The 17,216-nt window shown below is 37.9% G+C and overlaps 1 protein-coding gene across 2 annotated transcripts in view; it reads right to left on the bottom strand.

Annotated features, from left to right (window-relative positions):
• The window catches only part of LOC130803704 (flavin-containing monooxygenase FMO GS-OX-like 3), a 48,010-nt gene extending 39,739 nt beyond the window's left edge, over positions 1 to 8,271 (bottom strand). For both annotated transcript variants that reach the window (XM_057667907.1, XM_057667913.1), the window contains exon 1: positions 7,554 to 8,271. In XM_057667907.1, the coding sequence (XP_057523890.1) occupies positions 7,554 to 8,082 (529 nt within the window). In that variant the 5' untranslated portion in view covers positions 8,083 to 8,271. The remainder of the gene's footprint in view (positions 1 to 7,553) is intronic.
• Positions 8,272 to 17,216: the final 8,945 nt, after the last annotated feature.

Raw genomic sequence — 17,216 nt, 5'->3', positions numbered from 1 at the left:
GCATACCATTTATTATGCTAGCAAGACTTTGGATGAGGCTCAAGTCAACTACGCCACCACAGAGAAGGAACTTTTAGCTGTTATTTATGCCTTAGAAAAATTTAGATCATATCTTCTTGGTTCCAAGGTTATTGTGTATACTGACCATGCAGCTTTAAAGTACCTTCTTGCTAAGAAGGAAGCCAAACCAAGGCTTATTAGGTGGATTCTCTTACTTCAGGAGTTCGATATTGAGATTCGTGATAAGAAAGGAGCAGAGAATGTAGTTGCAGACCACTTGTTTAGAATCAGGTATGATGATGGTAAGATCTCCTCCTCTATTGATGATTCATTTCCTGATGATCAGTTGTTTGCGGTCACATCACAGGGTCCGTGGTTTGCGGATTATGCTAACTATGTGGTAGGCGGCATTTTGCCTCCTGATTTGTCATGCCAACAAAAGAAACGGTTCTTGCATGATGTTAGATATTATTTTTTGGATAATCCTTTTCTTTTCCGTGAGTGTGCAAATGGACTATATCGCAGGTGCATTCCTGAGTGGGAGGTCCATGGGATCCTCTAGCGCTGCCACAGCTCACCCTATGGGGGACATCATAGGCCAGATAAAACCGTTCGCAAGCTGAATGAGTCTGGTTTCTTTTGGCCCACGATGTACAAGGATGCTCAGTCCTTTGTTATGTCATGTGATTCTTGCCAAAGGACCGGCAACATTTTGAGGCGGCATGAGATGCCCCAAACTGGTATTCTTGAGGTTGAAATTTTTTACGTTTGGGGTGTCGATTATATGGGACATTTCCCATCTTCTAATGGGAATTGCTACACTTTGGTCGCTGTCGACTATGTCTCTAAGTGGGTTGAAGCAATCACATCTCTCACCAATGATTCTAAAGTGGTCATCAGGCTTCTAAGCAAAGTCATATTTCTGAGATTTGGGTTCCAAGAGCTCTCATTAGTGATGGTGGTTCACACTTTTATAAACGAAAGTTGGATTCTCTTCTCAAGAAGTATGGAGTTTATCATCGTACTGGACTTGCATATCATCCCCAAACAAGTGGTCAAGCTGAGATTTCCAACCGCGAGATCAAATCTATATTGGAAAAGGTGGTTGCAAAGTCTAGGAAAGATTGGAGTATGAAGCTTGATGACACGCTTTGGGCCTACAGAACAGCTTTTAAAACACCTATAGGCACTTCCCCATACCGGCTTGTGTACGGAAAATCCTGTCATCTTCCCGTCGAGTTAGAGTACAAAGCTCATTGGGCAATTAGCGAGCTTAACATGGATAACAAGCTGGCGGGGGAGAAGAGGCTTCTTCACCTTAATGGGTTGGATGAGTTTCAATTGTCCGCCTATGATAGTGCTCGGATTTACAAGGAGAAAACTGAGAAATGGCACGATAAGAGGATCCTCCCAAGAGAGCTTGCAGAGGGAGATGAGGTGTTATTGTTCAATTCTCGACTCAAGCTCTTCCCCGGAAAGCTAAAGTCTAGATGGTCTAGTTCTTTCTTGGTTACTAATGTGAATAAGTTCGGTTCCGTGGAATTGAAAAATGAGAAAGGTGATGTTTTCAAGGTCAATGGAAAACGTTTAAAGCTTTACCATGAAGGACATGTTGTTGGAATGATGGAAGTTATCCACCTTCATCCTTCTTCCTCCTCTTAAGTTGGTCGAACAAGAGGGTCGTGCGGGACCTTAAAAACCAGCACTTGTCGGGAGGTAACTCGATGGTGAGTTTGCATCAGTCCAGTACCCACCCGGGTGCGTGGTCGCCGAGCCACAAAAAAAAAAAAAAATCGGACCCGCCTGGGTATGGCAAGCAAGCGGGCACGAGCTCCGGGGTCTACCTCACAACCTATAGTTCCGGCCATTGAGCGCGATGAAGATTTTCCCAAAGTTGTTTTCTGCAATGAGGATCAACGACAAAAGTTTCAGCAACTCAAAAGGCGCATTGTATCATCTAAGTGGATCGATCGTTCGACACTCAAACGATTAGGTATTCTCGAACCCACCCGTGATTTATTTTCTTCTATTGGATTGTCTACTCTATTTAATGCATGTCATAACACTCATGAGCATCTTACATTAGAATTTGAGAGTTTGTTGTGGGAAGATGTTAGTGACAGGAGCAAACCTAGGTTGCGGTTTCGGCTACATAACCGGAATTTTTCCTTGACCATTTCGCAATTGGCTAAATGTTTTGGCCTCCCTACACGAGGAGATTTGCGAATACCCTAAGGGGGTGAGGCATGTGATTTGTTTCGTCGTTTAACTGGACTGACCAATGTTAACACATCACACTTGCATATTAATCAAGTTCATCATCCGTGTGTGCGTGTGTGTTTGAAATTCTTTAGTACTTGTCTGTTTGGTCGAGTCGACCCTCACTCTGCTCGTAGTTTTGATTTAAACATTTTGGCTAAATATTTCTTGGCGGGACATACAAATGTCAATATTAACATTCCTGTTTTCCTTTGGAAACACCTGTTATCCATTTCCCGCCATGCACTTTCTTCGAGCCAGGATGTTTTTATTTGGGGTTTGGTCACTCGCATCGCGACTAAATTTCAAATTCCTGATGATGCGGTTGTGCGTGCTGATTGTTTATTGTCTTTACAGCACCTTAGTCAATGTGGTTATTTGGTGGAGGGTAGTCAGGGGAGTTTTCAGTGGAAAATTCATTCCCATCCCCCTTTTATATTGATATGCCGATAGAGGTTTTGCCATCTTTGGAGCCCAACCGGGCTCATTACTTATTTCCTGCGGCTTTCCCTGCTGAGTCCTCTAGAGCTCGTATGGGAGCTCCGCTTGGACCATCTCCGGTGGCTCCCCAAGGGTACTCCCCTTTTGAACAGCTCTTGATCGATAATTTCAATGCTATGCGGTTGTCTCAGCAGCAAATGGCCACCCAATTTACCTCTTTGGACACTCGATTCACTCACTTCGAGCTCCAATCTTAGACTGCTTTTCGACCACTGCTTGACTATCATCATCAGCAAGGTCTTTTTCATGCCGGCGTTCAGTATCCTGATTGGTATTCTCCCCCTCCTACCTATCAGGATGATGACGATGATGATGACCAGCAAGATAATGACTTTGACCCCATGGGTTAGTGGGCTCTTGCCCCCCCTCTCAAACTCTATGGACAGTGCTTGGTTTGGCTTGGGGGGAGTCTTGATTGTCGCTTTGGCTTACTCTCTTGTATAAATTCTACTGCTTTTAGTGTAGTTGTTTTGGTTGGAGTTTGTTGTTTCTCTCCTTTTGCAGGTTCTTTTGCTAGTCGCGCTTTGGATAACGTGATGATCTTTTGTACTTCAGCTTGCATTAGGAATTTAATTGGTGAGATCTTCCCAACTCTTTTCATAATTTAGCTTTGAGTGTTTTTTATTTCTTTCTTAGGATTGTTGCATGGTTTGTACGACTCATTAGGAGTGGGAGTTTACATGTGACCAAAAATATTGTATTGCTTTCTTAGTTGTAATGTATTTCATTCTCCCTTGATGCCCCTTTGGATTTTTTTTGACAAAGTATGTTTCCCTGTGTCCTATGGTTGAAATTTTTAACACTTGTGATTGCTGAGACTGGTCATTGTAGACTTTTGGGTTTTTTTTCCGATTCCTTGGTATTATTGAAACTTGTTTTTTTGAGCATTATTATCTATTGTTTGGAACAAGGAAGAATTTACCTTGTAAGGATTTGGGCGTAAGGATTTGGGCTTTGATTTCTATCTTACTATTTCCTTCTTGAGTGATTAGTTCCTAGTGTATCACTGATCTCCATCTTGGCTTGGTACTAGTCTTGTTAGCTATGTAATTGCATGATGAGCATGATAGAAGGCCCTCATTTGTTAGAAACCGTGCAACATTGTTTTAAAAGACATAATTTGCCATTTGATTTATTTTGAGCCCTACCTTTTCTTTCATGACTAACCGCATTACAAACCTTTTGACCCTATTTGATCAACCCAAGTCTAGCTTGGGGGAGCATTTGGTTGGTTAGTGGGCATGTATATTCTGTCATTTGGTTGGAGTGTGCTTCTTTGGTTTGTCATATATCATCATCATCTTTTTAATTGTTCATATTCATGCAGTTCAAAAAAAAAAATCTTTTGGTTTGTTATATATCATCATCCTTTCATTGTTCATATTCTTGCAGTTTCAAAAATAAATAAATAAAATAAATAAATAAATAAATAAAAATAAAAATAAAAATTTTGTCTCACTTCTTTTAATTTGTTGTACATTTTCTCCTTTGCAAGTTGTAAATCTCTAATAATTTGATGATGATATGACGGTGCTTTCCATTAGTTAGGTTGGTTCGGTAATAATGAGTTGAAGTTATTTAAATTTGTTTTAGCCTCATCTTTAGGCTACGTTACTTTTTAGATTATGCTCCCCTAAAATAGACTTCCAGCTCGCATATTTTCAAATTTTATCCTACCTTTGACCCAAGCCCCATTACAAGCTCAATAAAGACCTTCTTGATAATCATGCAGTTATATGTGCTTCCTTGATTTAATATCTTGCCAAGATTTGAAAGTATGTGCCGCATTTCGAGTCGACTTTTATAGGTCGAGTGATATTATTTCCCTTTTAAACACATGAGTGTTGTTGAGGTGGGAGGGTGCCTTATTAGCATTTTAGGCTACAAAAATTGATTCATATGCACATCTTTTGCATATTTATTGGCGGAGAGCGATCGAGTACATTTTATACTCGCCACAGATAGAGGAGTGTCATCCGTGAGAACTCTTTCCTTGATTCCTCGTTATTCCTCTGTGATAAGGCTTGAATTCGCTTGTATGATATTTTACTCTTGGATAGGTATTGAGTTATTTGAATGCTTTGATCGAGAGGATGTGATCACAAGTGTTTTGCGATATTGCTTTTATAGGGTGAAGCATACTCTTATTCTTATAACCTTGTCTTGTTTGCTTGAGGACAAGCAAAGGTTCGACTCGGGGGAGTTTGATGTGTGTGTATTATATACTATTTTTTTTTACCATGCCCCCATTGCATTTTAATAGCATTTCTCACGTATTTTGCTCAATTCTCTATTGGTTTTTATGCTAGGTTGGAGTGTTTGTTTCCTATCTATTTTGTAGGTACAAAGCTCTAATTATGCTAGGAATCGACCCTCGGAGCAAGATTTGCAAGTTGGAAGGTTATAAGCTACTCAAAGGGTCATTTTTGTGCTGACCAGGTCTCATACCCGGGTGGGTTTCCACATACACGACCGGGTTTGCACTTGGCACTTAGAAAAATTTGAAGATGCCATTTGGAAGAATTTTCCACCGAAAACCCCCCTGGCTACCCTCCACCAAATAACCACATTGACTAAGGTGCTGTAAAGACAATAAACAATCAGCACGCACACCCGCATCATCAGGAGTTTGAAATTTAGTCCCGATGCGAGTGACCAAACCCCCAATAAAAACATCCTGGCTCGAAGAAAGTGCATGGCGGGAAATGGATGACAAGTGTTTCCAAAGGAAAACAGGAATGTTGATATTGACATCTGTATGTCCCGCCAAGAAATATTTAGCCAAAATGTTTAAATCCAAACTACGAACAGAGTGAGGATCGGCTCGACCAAACAGACAAGTACTAAAGAATTTCAAACACACACACACACATGGATGATGAACTTGATTAATATGCAAGTGTGATGTGTTAACATTGGCCAGTCCAGTTAAGCGACGAAACAAATCACATGCCTCACCCCCTTGAAGTATTCGCAAATCTCCTCCCGTAAGGAGGCCAAAACATTTAGCCAATTGCAAAATGGTCAAGGAAAAATTCTGGTTATGCAGCCGAAACCGCAACCTAGGTTTGCTCCTGTCACTAACATCTTCCCACAACGAACTCACAAATTCTAATGTAAGATGCTCATGAGTGTTATGACATGCATTAAACAGAGTAGACAATCCAAGAGAAGCAAATAAATCACGGGTGGGTTCGAGAATACCTAATCGTTCGAGTGCCGAACGATCGATCCACTTAGATGATACAATGCGCCTTTTGAGTTGCTGAAACTTTTGCCGTTGATCCTCATTGCAGAAAACAACTTCGGGAAAATCTTCATCGTGCTCAATGGCTGGAACTATAGGTTGTGAGATAGACCCCGGAGCTCGTGCCCGCTTGCTTGCCATACCCGGGCGGGGCAAGTGAAACCCGGGCGGGTCCGATTTTTTTAAGGGAACCATTGATAATTTCCCTAATTATAATAATGCTTATGGGCTCACATATTGTCTAAAAATTTTATTTTAACATTTTTATATTGTTTATGGTCCACACATATATAATCACTAAATTTATTAAAATATTATTTTAATAGTAGTGGTTCTTATATTCTTTTACTAACTTTATATTAATATTTTTTTAATATTTATGTTCTCGAATGTTTCTTCATCAAATTTATTATTTTACAAATAATATATTTATGATTCTAAAGATTCTATTTTTTTTAATTTACCTGAATATTTCTAATGAAAACTTTCTTAAGGAATAGAAAGAGTGTGTGTATCTTCCTCCGTTCCTTATACTTAATCATTCTCATTTTAAAGAAAATCTCATTTGCCATTTTGGTTGTTTCAATTATTATTCTAATAAAAAATCTTTATATTTATAGCTCAAATTTTAAACAAAATTAACCTTATTCATCCTTATTTTAATAATATAATATTGTTTATGATTTTCATATATCTTTCACGAATTTTATTTTAACATTTTTATATTTCTTATGGTTTTCATATATATCCCATTAACTTTATACAAGTATTTTTTTTTAATACTTGTGATTACCATATTTTTCACTAACTTTTTAATAATATTTTTTAAAATATTTGTGGCCTTTAATTTTTCTCTATTAAATTTTTTTAATCAATAAAATAATATATTTACCATTTAAAATATTATATTTTTTATTTTTGTGAAAATTCTCATTGGTATGTTTGGCAACATGAAATTCGTTTCCTAATGTTGGATTAGCTCAAATACTATGTTTGGCAAATCTTAAATTTGAAAATGTGAAATTAGGTCAATTCTATAGAATTCCAATAACAATATAAAATTGGTGAAGAATCAAAATGTGCAAATTTTAACTATATATGTGTCATTTACAATTATTTAATTTGAATATCAAAATTAAATTTCTTAGTTTTAAATTAATTTTCGGTTGTGAAACGCTACCTATAAGAACTTTTTTAAATATCAAAGTAAGTACAATTAGTCTCTTCGGGAGACGTATCTCAAGCTCAGCCCATTAAAAATCAATGCCTATTTAACATATTATTAATATCTATTTATATTAACCTTAATATTTACTTACCGTATTTTTAATTTCTATTTTCAATATCTTAAATATTTATTTACATAATTTTTAACGCTTACAATATTTTAAAAAATATATTATAAATCGATCCAATTAAAGATGCTCTTATCGATAATTTTTAAAGTAGGAACTACAAAAGCAAAATCCAAAGCAAAGGGAGTACTTTTATCTACACTACCAAAATCAAAATCTAAGAAAAAGCAATAGTAGTCACAAATTCTTACCCGGTACAATAGCAATACGTGGCACAGTCCCATGCCCATTACAAACAACGACAGCATCAAAAATATCTTTTTCCAAAAATGGGCCTGTTTCCTCATCATGGGCTGTCCTCCTCCACTCAACCATCCACTGGTTATATTTTCCTTCAACTCGTTCAACTCGGATAACCTCTGAGTTAAACTGAACCAAGTCAACGATTCCAAACTGAGTCGTGAAGTCATTCAAAAATGCCCGCACTTCTTGATGACCCGGGAAAGTTCTCGGATCCCCATAATGTCTATCTTCAAATGAAAAGTCGGAAAAACTCATCAGAACCCGAGGAAGGTTCGTCCGAAGAGAGAAGTAAACGCTGCTATGAACCATTTTGTGAGTCAGCGGGTCGGACTCTACTCGTGGGTCATACACCCATAATCCGCCAAGTTTGTTGGATTTTTCGAAGATAGTGACTCGATGACCTTCTCTATGGAGCTCCCGGGAAGATATAATTCCGGCAACACCACCACCAATTACTGCCACTTTGAGTGACCCCATTTTGACAAGATTTAGAAATGTCTATTACAGATCTTTTAGCAACAATTATGAGCTGGGCCTGGGTATTTGTTATAGCATCATTTTAATATAAGAATAACAGTAGTTTTTGGCATTGGCCGACAATTTTACTACATAGTGAGCTATTCTTTTTCTGTCACTAGATTTTAGACCATAGTGGGTGTTTTGTCCTTTCTGGTTTAGTTGGATCGAGAATTCTGTGGCGAATCCGGGATCCAAATACCAAGGATAGCACCAACTAGAGGTGTTCATTTGGGTGATCGAGTTCGATTCAGTTTTATTTCGGATCGGTTATTTTTTCGGATGCGTGTTATGGCGGGTCACACTCGGGTCAGGTCGGTTAGTCACGGTTCGGTTGAAGATCAGTTATTTGTGCTATCGGGTTAGCATCGGTTCGGTGTCGGTTGAAGTTCGTGTCGAGTAGTCAATCGGTCTCGGACTGTCATCGATTAATAATTGGTTCGGTTTTACCGGGTACAAATCGGGTTTTAGTATTATTTTCTAGTAGAATTCGGCTACGAATTAATAATTACTACAGATCGAGTCAATATCAGATTAAGTTGTTAGACATTTTTTAATTGATGATAAGATAAGATTCCCCTTAGTTTAGGCAAAATAGTTAAAGTGCAAATCAGTTAGTGATTATTACTTTGTTATTTTTACTTGTTTGACAGTAAGTTAAAATTAAAGTTTTATCATTTTTCATCTAAATTGATTAAAAATAGTTAAATAAACATTGACCATTGATTATTAACTTTAAATATATGAAACCATATATGTATAAAATTTCATTTATTAAAATTTCTATTACTTTATTAGATTAACTAATAAGATGATGGAATATGAGTCGATCATACCTCTATATATTAAAAATTGGTTCAGGTTTATAACATTTCGATTAAAAACTCGTTCAGGTTAAGTCGGTTTTTGCCGGATCAAGTTCTGTTTTGAGCATGATTCGGGTCGGGTATGACTCGGGTCAGTCACTTTTAGGTTCGGGTAATCTTGGTTAACTATTATTTGTCGGTTATTAAAATCGATCGCAATTCGGGTTCGATTTTACGATTTTCGGTCATAAATCGTTCGGGCGCAACTTCGGTCTGGATAATATCGGTTCGATAAACCTAAAAAAGAAATATATTTTCGGGTCGGTTAACTTTCGATTTTAGTTCGGATTTTCGGGTCAGGTCACATTTGAACAGCTCTAGCACCAACATACAAAATGTAATATTGTTTTAGCTCTGTTTCTTTTCGAATGTCTCATTTAATTTAGATATATTTGCCAACGCATTATACTACCTTTAAATATCTTTAATTGTCCATAATTAAAATTATAAAAACTAGATATTAATAAACCTTATGTTGGGACGAATCAAACAAGATTTCATTTGACTATATTTTAGCTTAGCTTATAGATTATGAATAATATACAAGAATAAATTGGTGAATTAAACAGAAATAGGAAGGAATTTAACTGATAATAATATGTCAATTAGATAATGTATAAACTTGATCCAAATATGGATCATGAAGATAACACAAGAGTCAAGACAAGCCAAGACACCAAAGACAACCAAGAAGAGACTAACAAAGAGGAATGCATAACGAACCATTTGCCCACTGACTTGGGAGCTGCCCACCTTCACCTGGCCTTAAGGACCATAGACAATCAGCTACAATCCAGCACCAACATGAACCTCAAAGAAAATCAAGGCCAAGAGGAATCAAGAAGGAACTTAATAGCAGCCTCCAAACGAGACAGAACTCCACATTCTGACCGGCAGCCTACAGAACGCCAGACCAGCGAACAGCCCACTTTGCACAGCCTGGAGAACTCAACCTACTGCACGAATGAATGTGGGAACTGGGAAAATGGAATCTCTATACATGGGCCAAGAAGTCAAGGCCCAAGGACCCTGTTGGTTGTGACCACAGAAGCCACAAGTTGAGCCACAAGGTCCCCTGCTTGCCAGTTCTGATATAAGGATGATACTTAGAATATTTTAGTATGTTTTGTTTCTGTTTTGAATAAGCCATGTATTACACGCGCCTTAATGATTGGACGTAATGTTAGTTATGTTTGTTAGGGTCCTGATTATAGCCGTTGAAGGTCTATAAATAGGGATATCCTCAGTTGTATTAGACATTCCAGATTTAATCAATACAAATATCATTCAAGTAATTGTTGTTCAATTGCTCCTCTGTGAGGGTCTTCTTGTGAGTGAAAGCAAGGTGATTCTACAGTTTAATTCCACCAAGATTGGAAGGTTATCTTTCAATTGAAGTGTGAGGAAGAGGCCAAGCAACCCAGAGTGGGTGATTTGTCTCTATCCACGGATCAAGGGCCACTCTTTAGAGTTGTCCTGACCAACCTTCTTGTTTGTTGCCAAACAGAAGGATTATCGTGTTTGTGTATCATTGTGTAAATCAGCCTTGGCATTGAATCTTGATCGAGTTTTTCACATTCTTGGAACATTCATTCCATATATACATCAACTTGGTATCAGAGCTTAAGTTCTGAGAAGGGACGAGGACAAGGGGATAGCCATAAAGTCAGGTAATACACCATTTGTTTCATTCTGTCAAGAGGAGATCAGAGAGAAAGGTAATGTGCGATTTTCGTTTCAATTTCGTCAATACAGGTACGCATTTCATTTCTTCGTATCAATAATTCATTTGTGATTGAGAATTACAGAATACATTGGATTGTTAAACAAATTGTTGATGTATCCTCTGGAAATCTAACTATCGTGTTGATTGATTACGTGCAAAATTTTTTTTTTTTTTTTTTTTTTTCTGATATTCTTTGATTGAGTGGTTAAACATAACGAATCCTTCAGAATTAAAGTCATTAAAATTGATTCTTGAATACTCTGAGTATAATATTTGATTTGAAAATAGTGATTCTTGCATCTGAATGATCGAACAATGCGTTTTTACTAAAACAAATTGCTCATTATAATCTGAGTCTTATAATTCAATTACATATGTAATTACTGATTGTTATAATTGTAGTTTGATAATAGTTTGTGAAGATACGTTTGCATTTGTTGTTACTCTGGGAAATTTGGTATACATACTTCGATTTGCGATCTTTGTTCTGAAAATTAGGGTTTGTGATAGTGTGCCTGGAAATCTTATTCTTTGTTATTCCACATTTATTCCTGAACACTTGATTAAAAGTACTAAATCATTTAGTTTTTGTTTCAATACTGATTTTACATTGCATAAGCAGCATTATACATTTGTGAATTCTCTTTTCATATTGACTCTGGTCCTAAAGGTTTCATTGTTTAGACTTCTCTGGTGCATTTTCTGTGACAAAATTTGTTTGTGTATCTTCATTTGTAGTGCTGGGAACCTAGCTGTTTGACCATAGTTTTAGTTTGTAACCTTAAGAACACCATGGATGCTAATGCAAAGATGGAAGAGATGGCACAACATATTCAGCAGCTCACACAAATAGTAGCTAAACTTGTCTTGAACCAACAGGGGGGAGGTATACCTGTGCCCCAACAGGAAAGAAACACTGAGGATAGGAGTATAAGGATTGATGTACCTGAATTTGGGGGTATGAACCATAACCCTGAGGAATACCTAGAGTGGGAGGCTGACTTAGAAAGGTACTTTGAGTTTAAGGAAACACCTGCTGAACAGAAGTACAAGTTGGCTAAAATCAAACTAAATAAGTTAGCAGCAGTTTGGTTTGAGGGCGTTCAGAAACAGAGGAGAAGGGAAGGCAGAGAGGGGATCCATACTTGGGACAAATTAAAGAAACACTTGAGAAAAAAGTATGTACCTTCATCCTATAAGCAGCAATTATTTGTGCAGTGGAGTACACTTAGACAAGGCACTAAGACTGTAGCAGATTACATTCAAGAATGGGAAAGATTTGTGGTGTTATGTGACATTAATGATCCAGAGGACATGAGAATAGGGAATTTCATAGGAGGTCTTAGGGAAGATTTAAGGGAAAAACTTGAAGTCATGCAGCACCTGAACTTTGATACAGTTTGCAATAATGCCCTTATTTGTGAGAAGTATGCTAGGAAGAAAAGCAACTATACACCATCATTCAGACCTACTACACCAAAACCTAATGCTATTGTCTCAACCAATACCAATAGCTACATGGGGAATGTGGGAATCAACACAAGCACCACCAGCAGAAACACTAACACAGTAGCACCTCCCAAACCTAAGGATAGACCCAATGTACCTATGAAGGATATTGTATGCTTTAAGTGTCATGGTCATGGCCACCTTAAGAGGGAATGCCCTAATGTAAGAGCTTTCACCAATATTGAATGGACTGAGATTAATGATAGGGAAAGGAAACCAAGGGCTATGCTTGTGGCTAGAAATGGACAGGAGGAACTCATCCTACCTCATACACCAACTGATGACCCAGAGGGTTCTTACGTTTTGACTAACCTGGGAACACTACAGAGGGCTGAACCTGGGGAGACAGAGAGTGAAACAGAAGAGGAGGTCAGGGAGCAGCTCTATCCTGAGGAGGGCAGGTACCATTTATTAGTGAGGAGGAATTTTCATGCCACACCAAAAGGAACAAAATCAGACCAAAGGGAGAGTATATTTCAAACAAAATGCAGAATCAAGGATAAGGTTTGTGACCTCATAATTGATGGGGGAAGTGAGACAAATTGTGTGAGTGCACAACTGGTTCAGGACCTACACCTACACACACAGCAGCACCCCAATCCATATAAACTAAGGTGGCTAGATAGCAAAGCTGAAGGTTTTGTAAAGAAACAATGTTTGATTAATTTCTCCATAGGTTCATATCATGATGAGATCCTTTGTGATGTCTTAGATATGAGTGCATGCCACGTTTTGTTAGGAAGACCTTGGCAACACGATATACACTCTATACACAATGGCTTCACAAATATCTACACTATTAGGCATGAAGGAAAGCTAAAAGACCTCATACCTTTACCACCACATAGGATTAGCCCCACCCCAACCAAGGAAAAGATGGTTAGCTTCATAATAAGCAAAAGGGAATGCCACAAAGAGCTTAAAGAAGGAGGGGAATTTTTATTTCTGTTTGCTAAGGAAACCAGTACAGACCAAGATCAACCACACTCCAAGGTTTTAGAACTATTGAAGGAATTTAGTGATGTGTTTCCACAAGAGCTACCCGAGGGATTGCCACCTTTAAGAGGCATTGAACATCAAATTGACCTAATCCCAGGTTCCCAAATTCCAAACAAGCCCATATATAGAACTAACCCCCAAGAAGCACAAGAACTACAAAAACAAGTAGAGGAATTGTTAGCTAAGGGGTATGTGCGAGAGAGTATTAGTCCATGTGATGTTCCAACCCTATTAGTACCCAAGAAAGATGGGACATGGCGTATGTGCATCGATAGTCGAAGTGTGAATAATATTACAATCAAGTATAGGTTCCCTATCCCTCGCATAGATGACATGTCAGATGAGCTCACAGGAGCACAGTGGTTTAGTAAGATTGACCTAAGAAGTGGGTATCATCAAATACGAATGAAGGAAGGGGACGAATGGAAAACAGCATTTAAGACAAAATATGGCTTGTATGAATGGCTTGTTATGCCATTTGGACTTACTGGCGCCCCAAGTACTTTCATGAGATTGATGAACGAGATTCTTAGACCATTCTTAGGAAAATTTGTTGTGGTATACTTGGATGATATTTTGATATATAGCAAAGAATTAGGAGAACACTTTAGGCATTTGAGATTAGTTTTCAAGGTTCTTAGACAACACAAATTGTATGGGAAACTAGAAAAATGCCACTTTCTAAGTACGGAAATTAGCTTCTTAGGCTTCATCATCAATAGAGAAGGGGTAAAAGCGGATCCAAAAAAAGTAGAGGCAATTAAGGATTGGCCAACACCTACTAATGTCACCCAAATCAGATCATTTCATGGGCTAGCTTCTTTTTACAGAAGATTCATTCATAATTTTAGTTCTATCATGGCACCAATAACTGAATGCACAAAACAAGGGGAGTTTCAATGGACACAAGGAGCACAAAGGGCCTTTGAACAAATCAAAGAGGCTATGTGTAAAGCACCTGTTCTTAAATTACCCGATTTCACACAACCTTTTGAGGTTGAATGCGATGCTAGTGGCAAAGGTATTGGAGCTGTCCTTACACAAGGGGGGAGACCTGTTGCATTTTTTAGTGAAAAATTAAATCAAAGCAGGTTAAACTATTCCACGTACGATAAGGAATTCTATGCCATGATTAGAGCATTAGAACATTGGATGCATTACTTAAAAATTCAACCTTTTGTGTTACATTCTGATCATGAATCTCTTCAGTACATAAATGGACAAAAGAAATTGAATCCAAGACATGCTAAATGGGTAGAATTCATGCAAACATTCAACTTTGTAGCTAAGTACAAAACAGGAAAGGCTAATATCGTTGCAGATGCCCTAAGTAGGAAGCATCATTTGTTGTCCATGTTAGAAACAAAAATATTAGGCTTTGAAATGATTAAACCTCTTTATTTAGAAGATGATGACCTTAAAGAACTATACTTAGAATGTCAGTCTACACCTAAAGGACTCTTTCATGTTGAACATGGTTTTATGTTTAAGGGCAATAGACTTTGTATTCCCAAATCACCTATAAGATTGCTTTTGATAAAAGAAGTACATGAAGGTGCTCTAGCAGGTCACTTTGGTATCCAAAAAACCCTTGACATGGTTGCACAACACTTTTATTGGCCCAAAATGTTAGGAACAATAAGCAAATATATTTTAAAATGTGAAACATGTGTCAAAGCCAAGTTGACTTTTCATAGAGGGGAATACAAACCTTTACCTGTTGCAGATAGACCATGGGAACACGTTAGCATGGATTTCATAGTAGCTTTACCTCGCACACAAAGGGGAAAAGATGCTATTATGGTAGTTGTAGACCGGTTCTAAAAAATGGCTCACTTCATTGCCTGTCATAAAATAGATGATGCTAATAATGTGGCGAAATTGTACTTTGCAGAAGTTATACGGTTGCATGGGGTCCCTCGAACAATTGTATCGGATAGGGATAGTAAATTTTTAAGTTCCTTTTGGAACACCCTGTGGAGACTGCTTGGTACTAAACTTCTATTTAGCACCTCACACCATCCTGAAACAGATGGTCAAACCGAGGTTACAAATAGAACATTAGGTACCCTCCTTAGAACACTTGTCAAAACAAACACTAAGGATTGGGATCTAAAATTGTGCCATGCAGAGTTTGCCTATAATATAAGTCCAAATTTGACCACTAAGCATTCTCCTTTTGAGAGTGTATATGGAGTGAAGCCATTAATGCCTATATCACTAATTGATCTCCCATCTAATTGTAGGTACCACCAAGATGTTGAACAGCAAGCACAAAGGATGCTGAATCTTCATGAACAAATCAAAGCAAACATCATCAAGGCCAATGACACGTACACAAGAAGAGCAAACAAGAAAATCAAAACAAAAGACCTACCAGAAGGGGACTTGGTATGGATACACTTGAGGAAAGAACGCTTCCCTAAATATAGACAAAACAAACTACTCCCACGAGCTGATGGCCCTTTCAAAATCCTTAAAAAGATTGGAGACAACGCCTACAAGATCGACCTCCCTCAAAGCTATGCCATTTCGAACACATTCAACGTGGGTGACTTGAGCAAATACGAAGGCAACAACGAATTGGGGACAATTCTGCTTGAAGAAGGAGGGGATGATCCAAATATGGATCATGAAGATAACACAAGAGTCAAGACAAGCCAAGACACCAAAGACAACCAAGAAGAGACTAACAAAGAGGAATGCATAACGAACCATTTGCCCACTGACTTGGGAGCTGCCCACCTTCACCTGGCCTTAAGGACCATAGACAATCAGTTACAATCCAGCACCAACATGAACCTCAAAGAAAATCAAGGCCAAGAGGAATCAAGAAGGAACTTAATAGCAGCCTCCAAACGAGACAGAACTCCACATTCTGACCGGCAGCCTACAGAACGCCAGACCAGCGAACAGCCCACTTTGCACAGCCTGGAGAACTCAACCTACTGCACGAATGAATGTGGGAACTGGGAAAATGGAATCTCTATACATGGGCCAAGAAGTCAAGGCCCAAGGACCCTGTTGGTTGTGACCACAGAAGCCACAAGTTGAGCCACAAGGTCCCCTGCTCGCCAGTTCTGATATAAGGATGATACTTAGAATATTTTAGTATGTTTTGTTTCTGTTTTGAATAAGCCATGTATTACACGCGCCTTAATGATTGGACGTAATGTTAGTTATGTTTGTTAGGGTCCTGATTATAGCCGTTGAAGGTCTATAAATAGGGATATCCTCAGTTGTATTAGACATTCCAGATTTAATCAATACAAATATCATTCAAGTAATTGTTGTTCAATTGCTCCTCTGTGAGGGTCTTCTTGTGAGTGAAAGCAAGGTGATTCTACAGTTTAATTCCACCAAGATTGGAAGGTTATCTTTCAATTGAAGTGTGAGGAAGAGGCCAAGCAACCCAGAGTGGGTGATTTGTCTCTATCCACGGATCAAGGGCCACTCTTTAGAGTTGTCCTGACCAACCTTCTTGTTTGTTGCCAAACAGAAGGATTATCGTGTTTGTGTATCATTGTGTAAATCAGCCTTGGCATTGAATCTTGATCGAGTTTTTCACATTCTTGGAACATTCATTCCATATATACATCAAAACTGCATGCTACCATGTGGAAAAATCTTACTAAAACGCTATCCTCGCATTTCATGAAAGTTCAAATCTACCAAATAAAATTTTCTAAAAAATAATTGCATTCAACATTTAATAAGGTAATTGTCAGTGCAAATTTTCATATTTTGAAAACGAATCATAATATAATCATTTGATAAATTATGAAAACAAATCACATTCAAATAACTATAAAATTAATTAATATATACAAATTGAACCGTTGTTAAAAAAAATTGAGAGTGTTAAATTTACATATTTTATACCCCTATTTATTGGCGATTTTGCTTGGGTTTGTTACTTTTACCATTGTTTCCATATACAAAGCACATCTTCTAGTCATTGACTCATCTCATACCACGCAACAAGATACAAGCAA

This window comes from Amaranthus tricolor, chromosome 2 (assembly GCF_026212465.1).
Source record: "Amaranthus tricolor cultivar Red isolate AtriRed21 chromosome 2, ASM2621246v1, whole genome shotgun sequence".
NCBI classification, from domain to species: Eukaryota; Viridiplantae; Streptophyta; class Magnoliopsida; order Caryophyllales; family Amaranthaceae; genus Amaranthus; species Amaranthus tricolor.
Note: the sequence above shows the minus strand (reverse complement) of the source record. Positions and strands in the feature narration are given on the sequence as shown.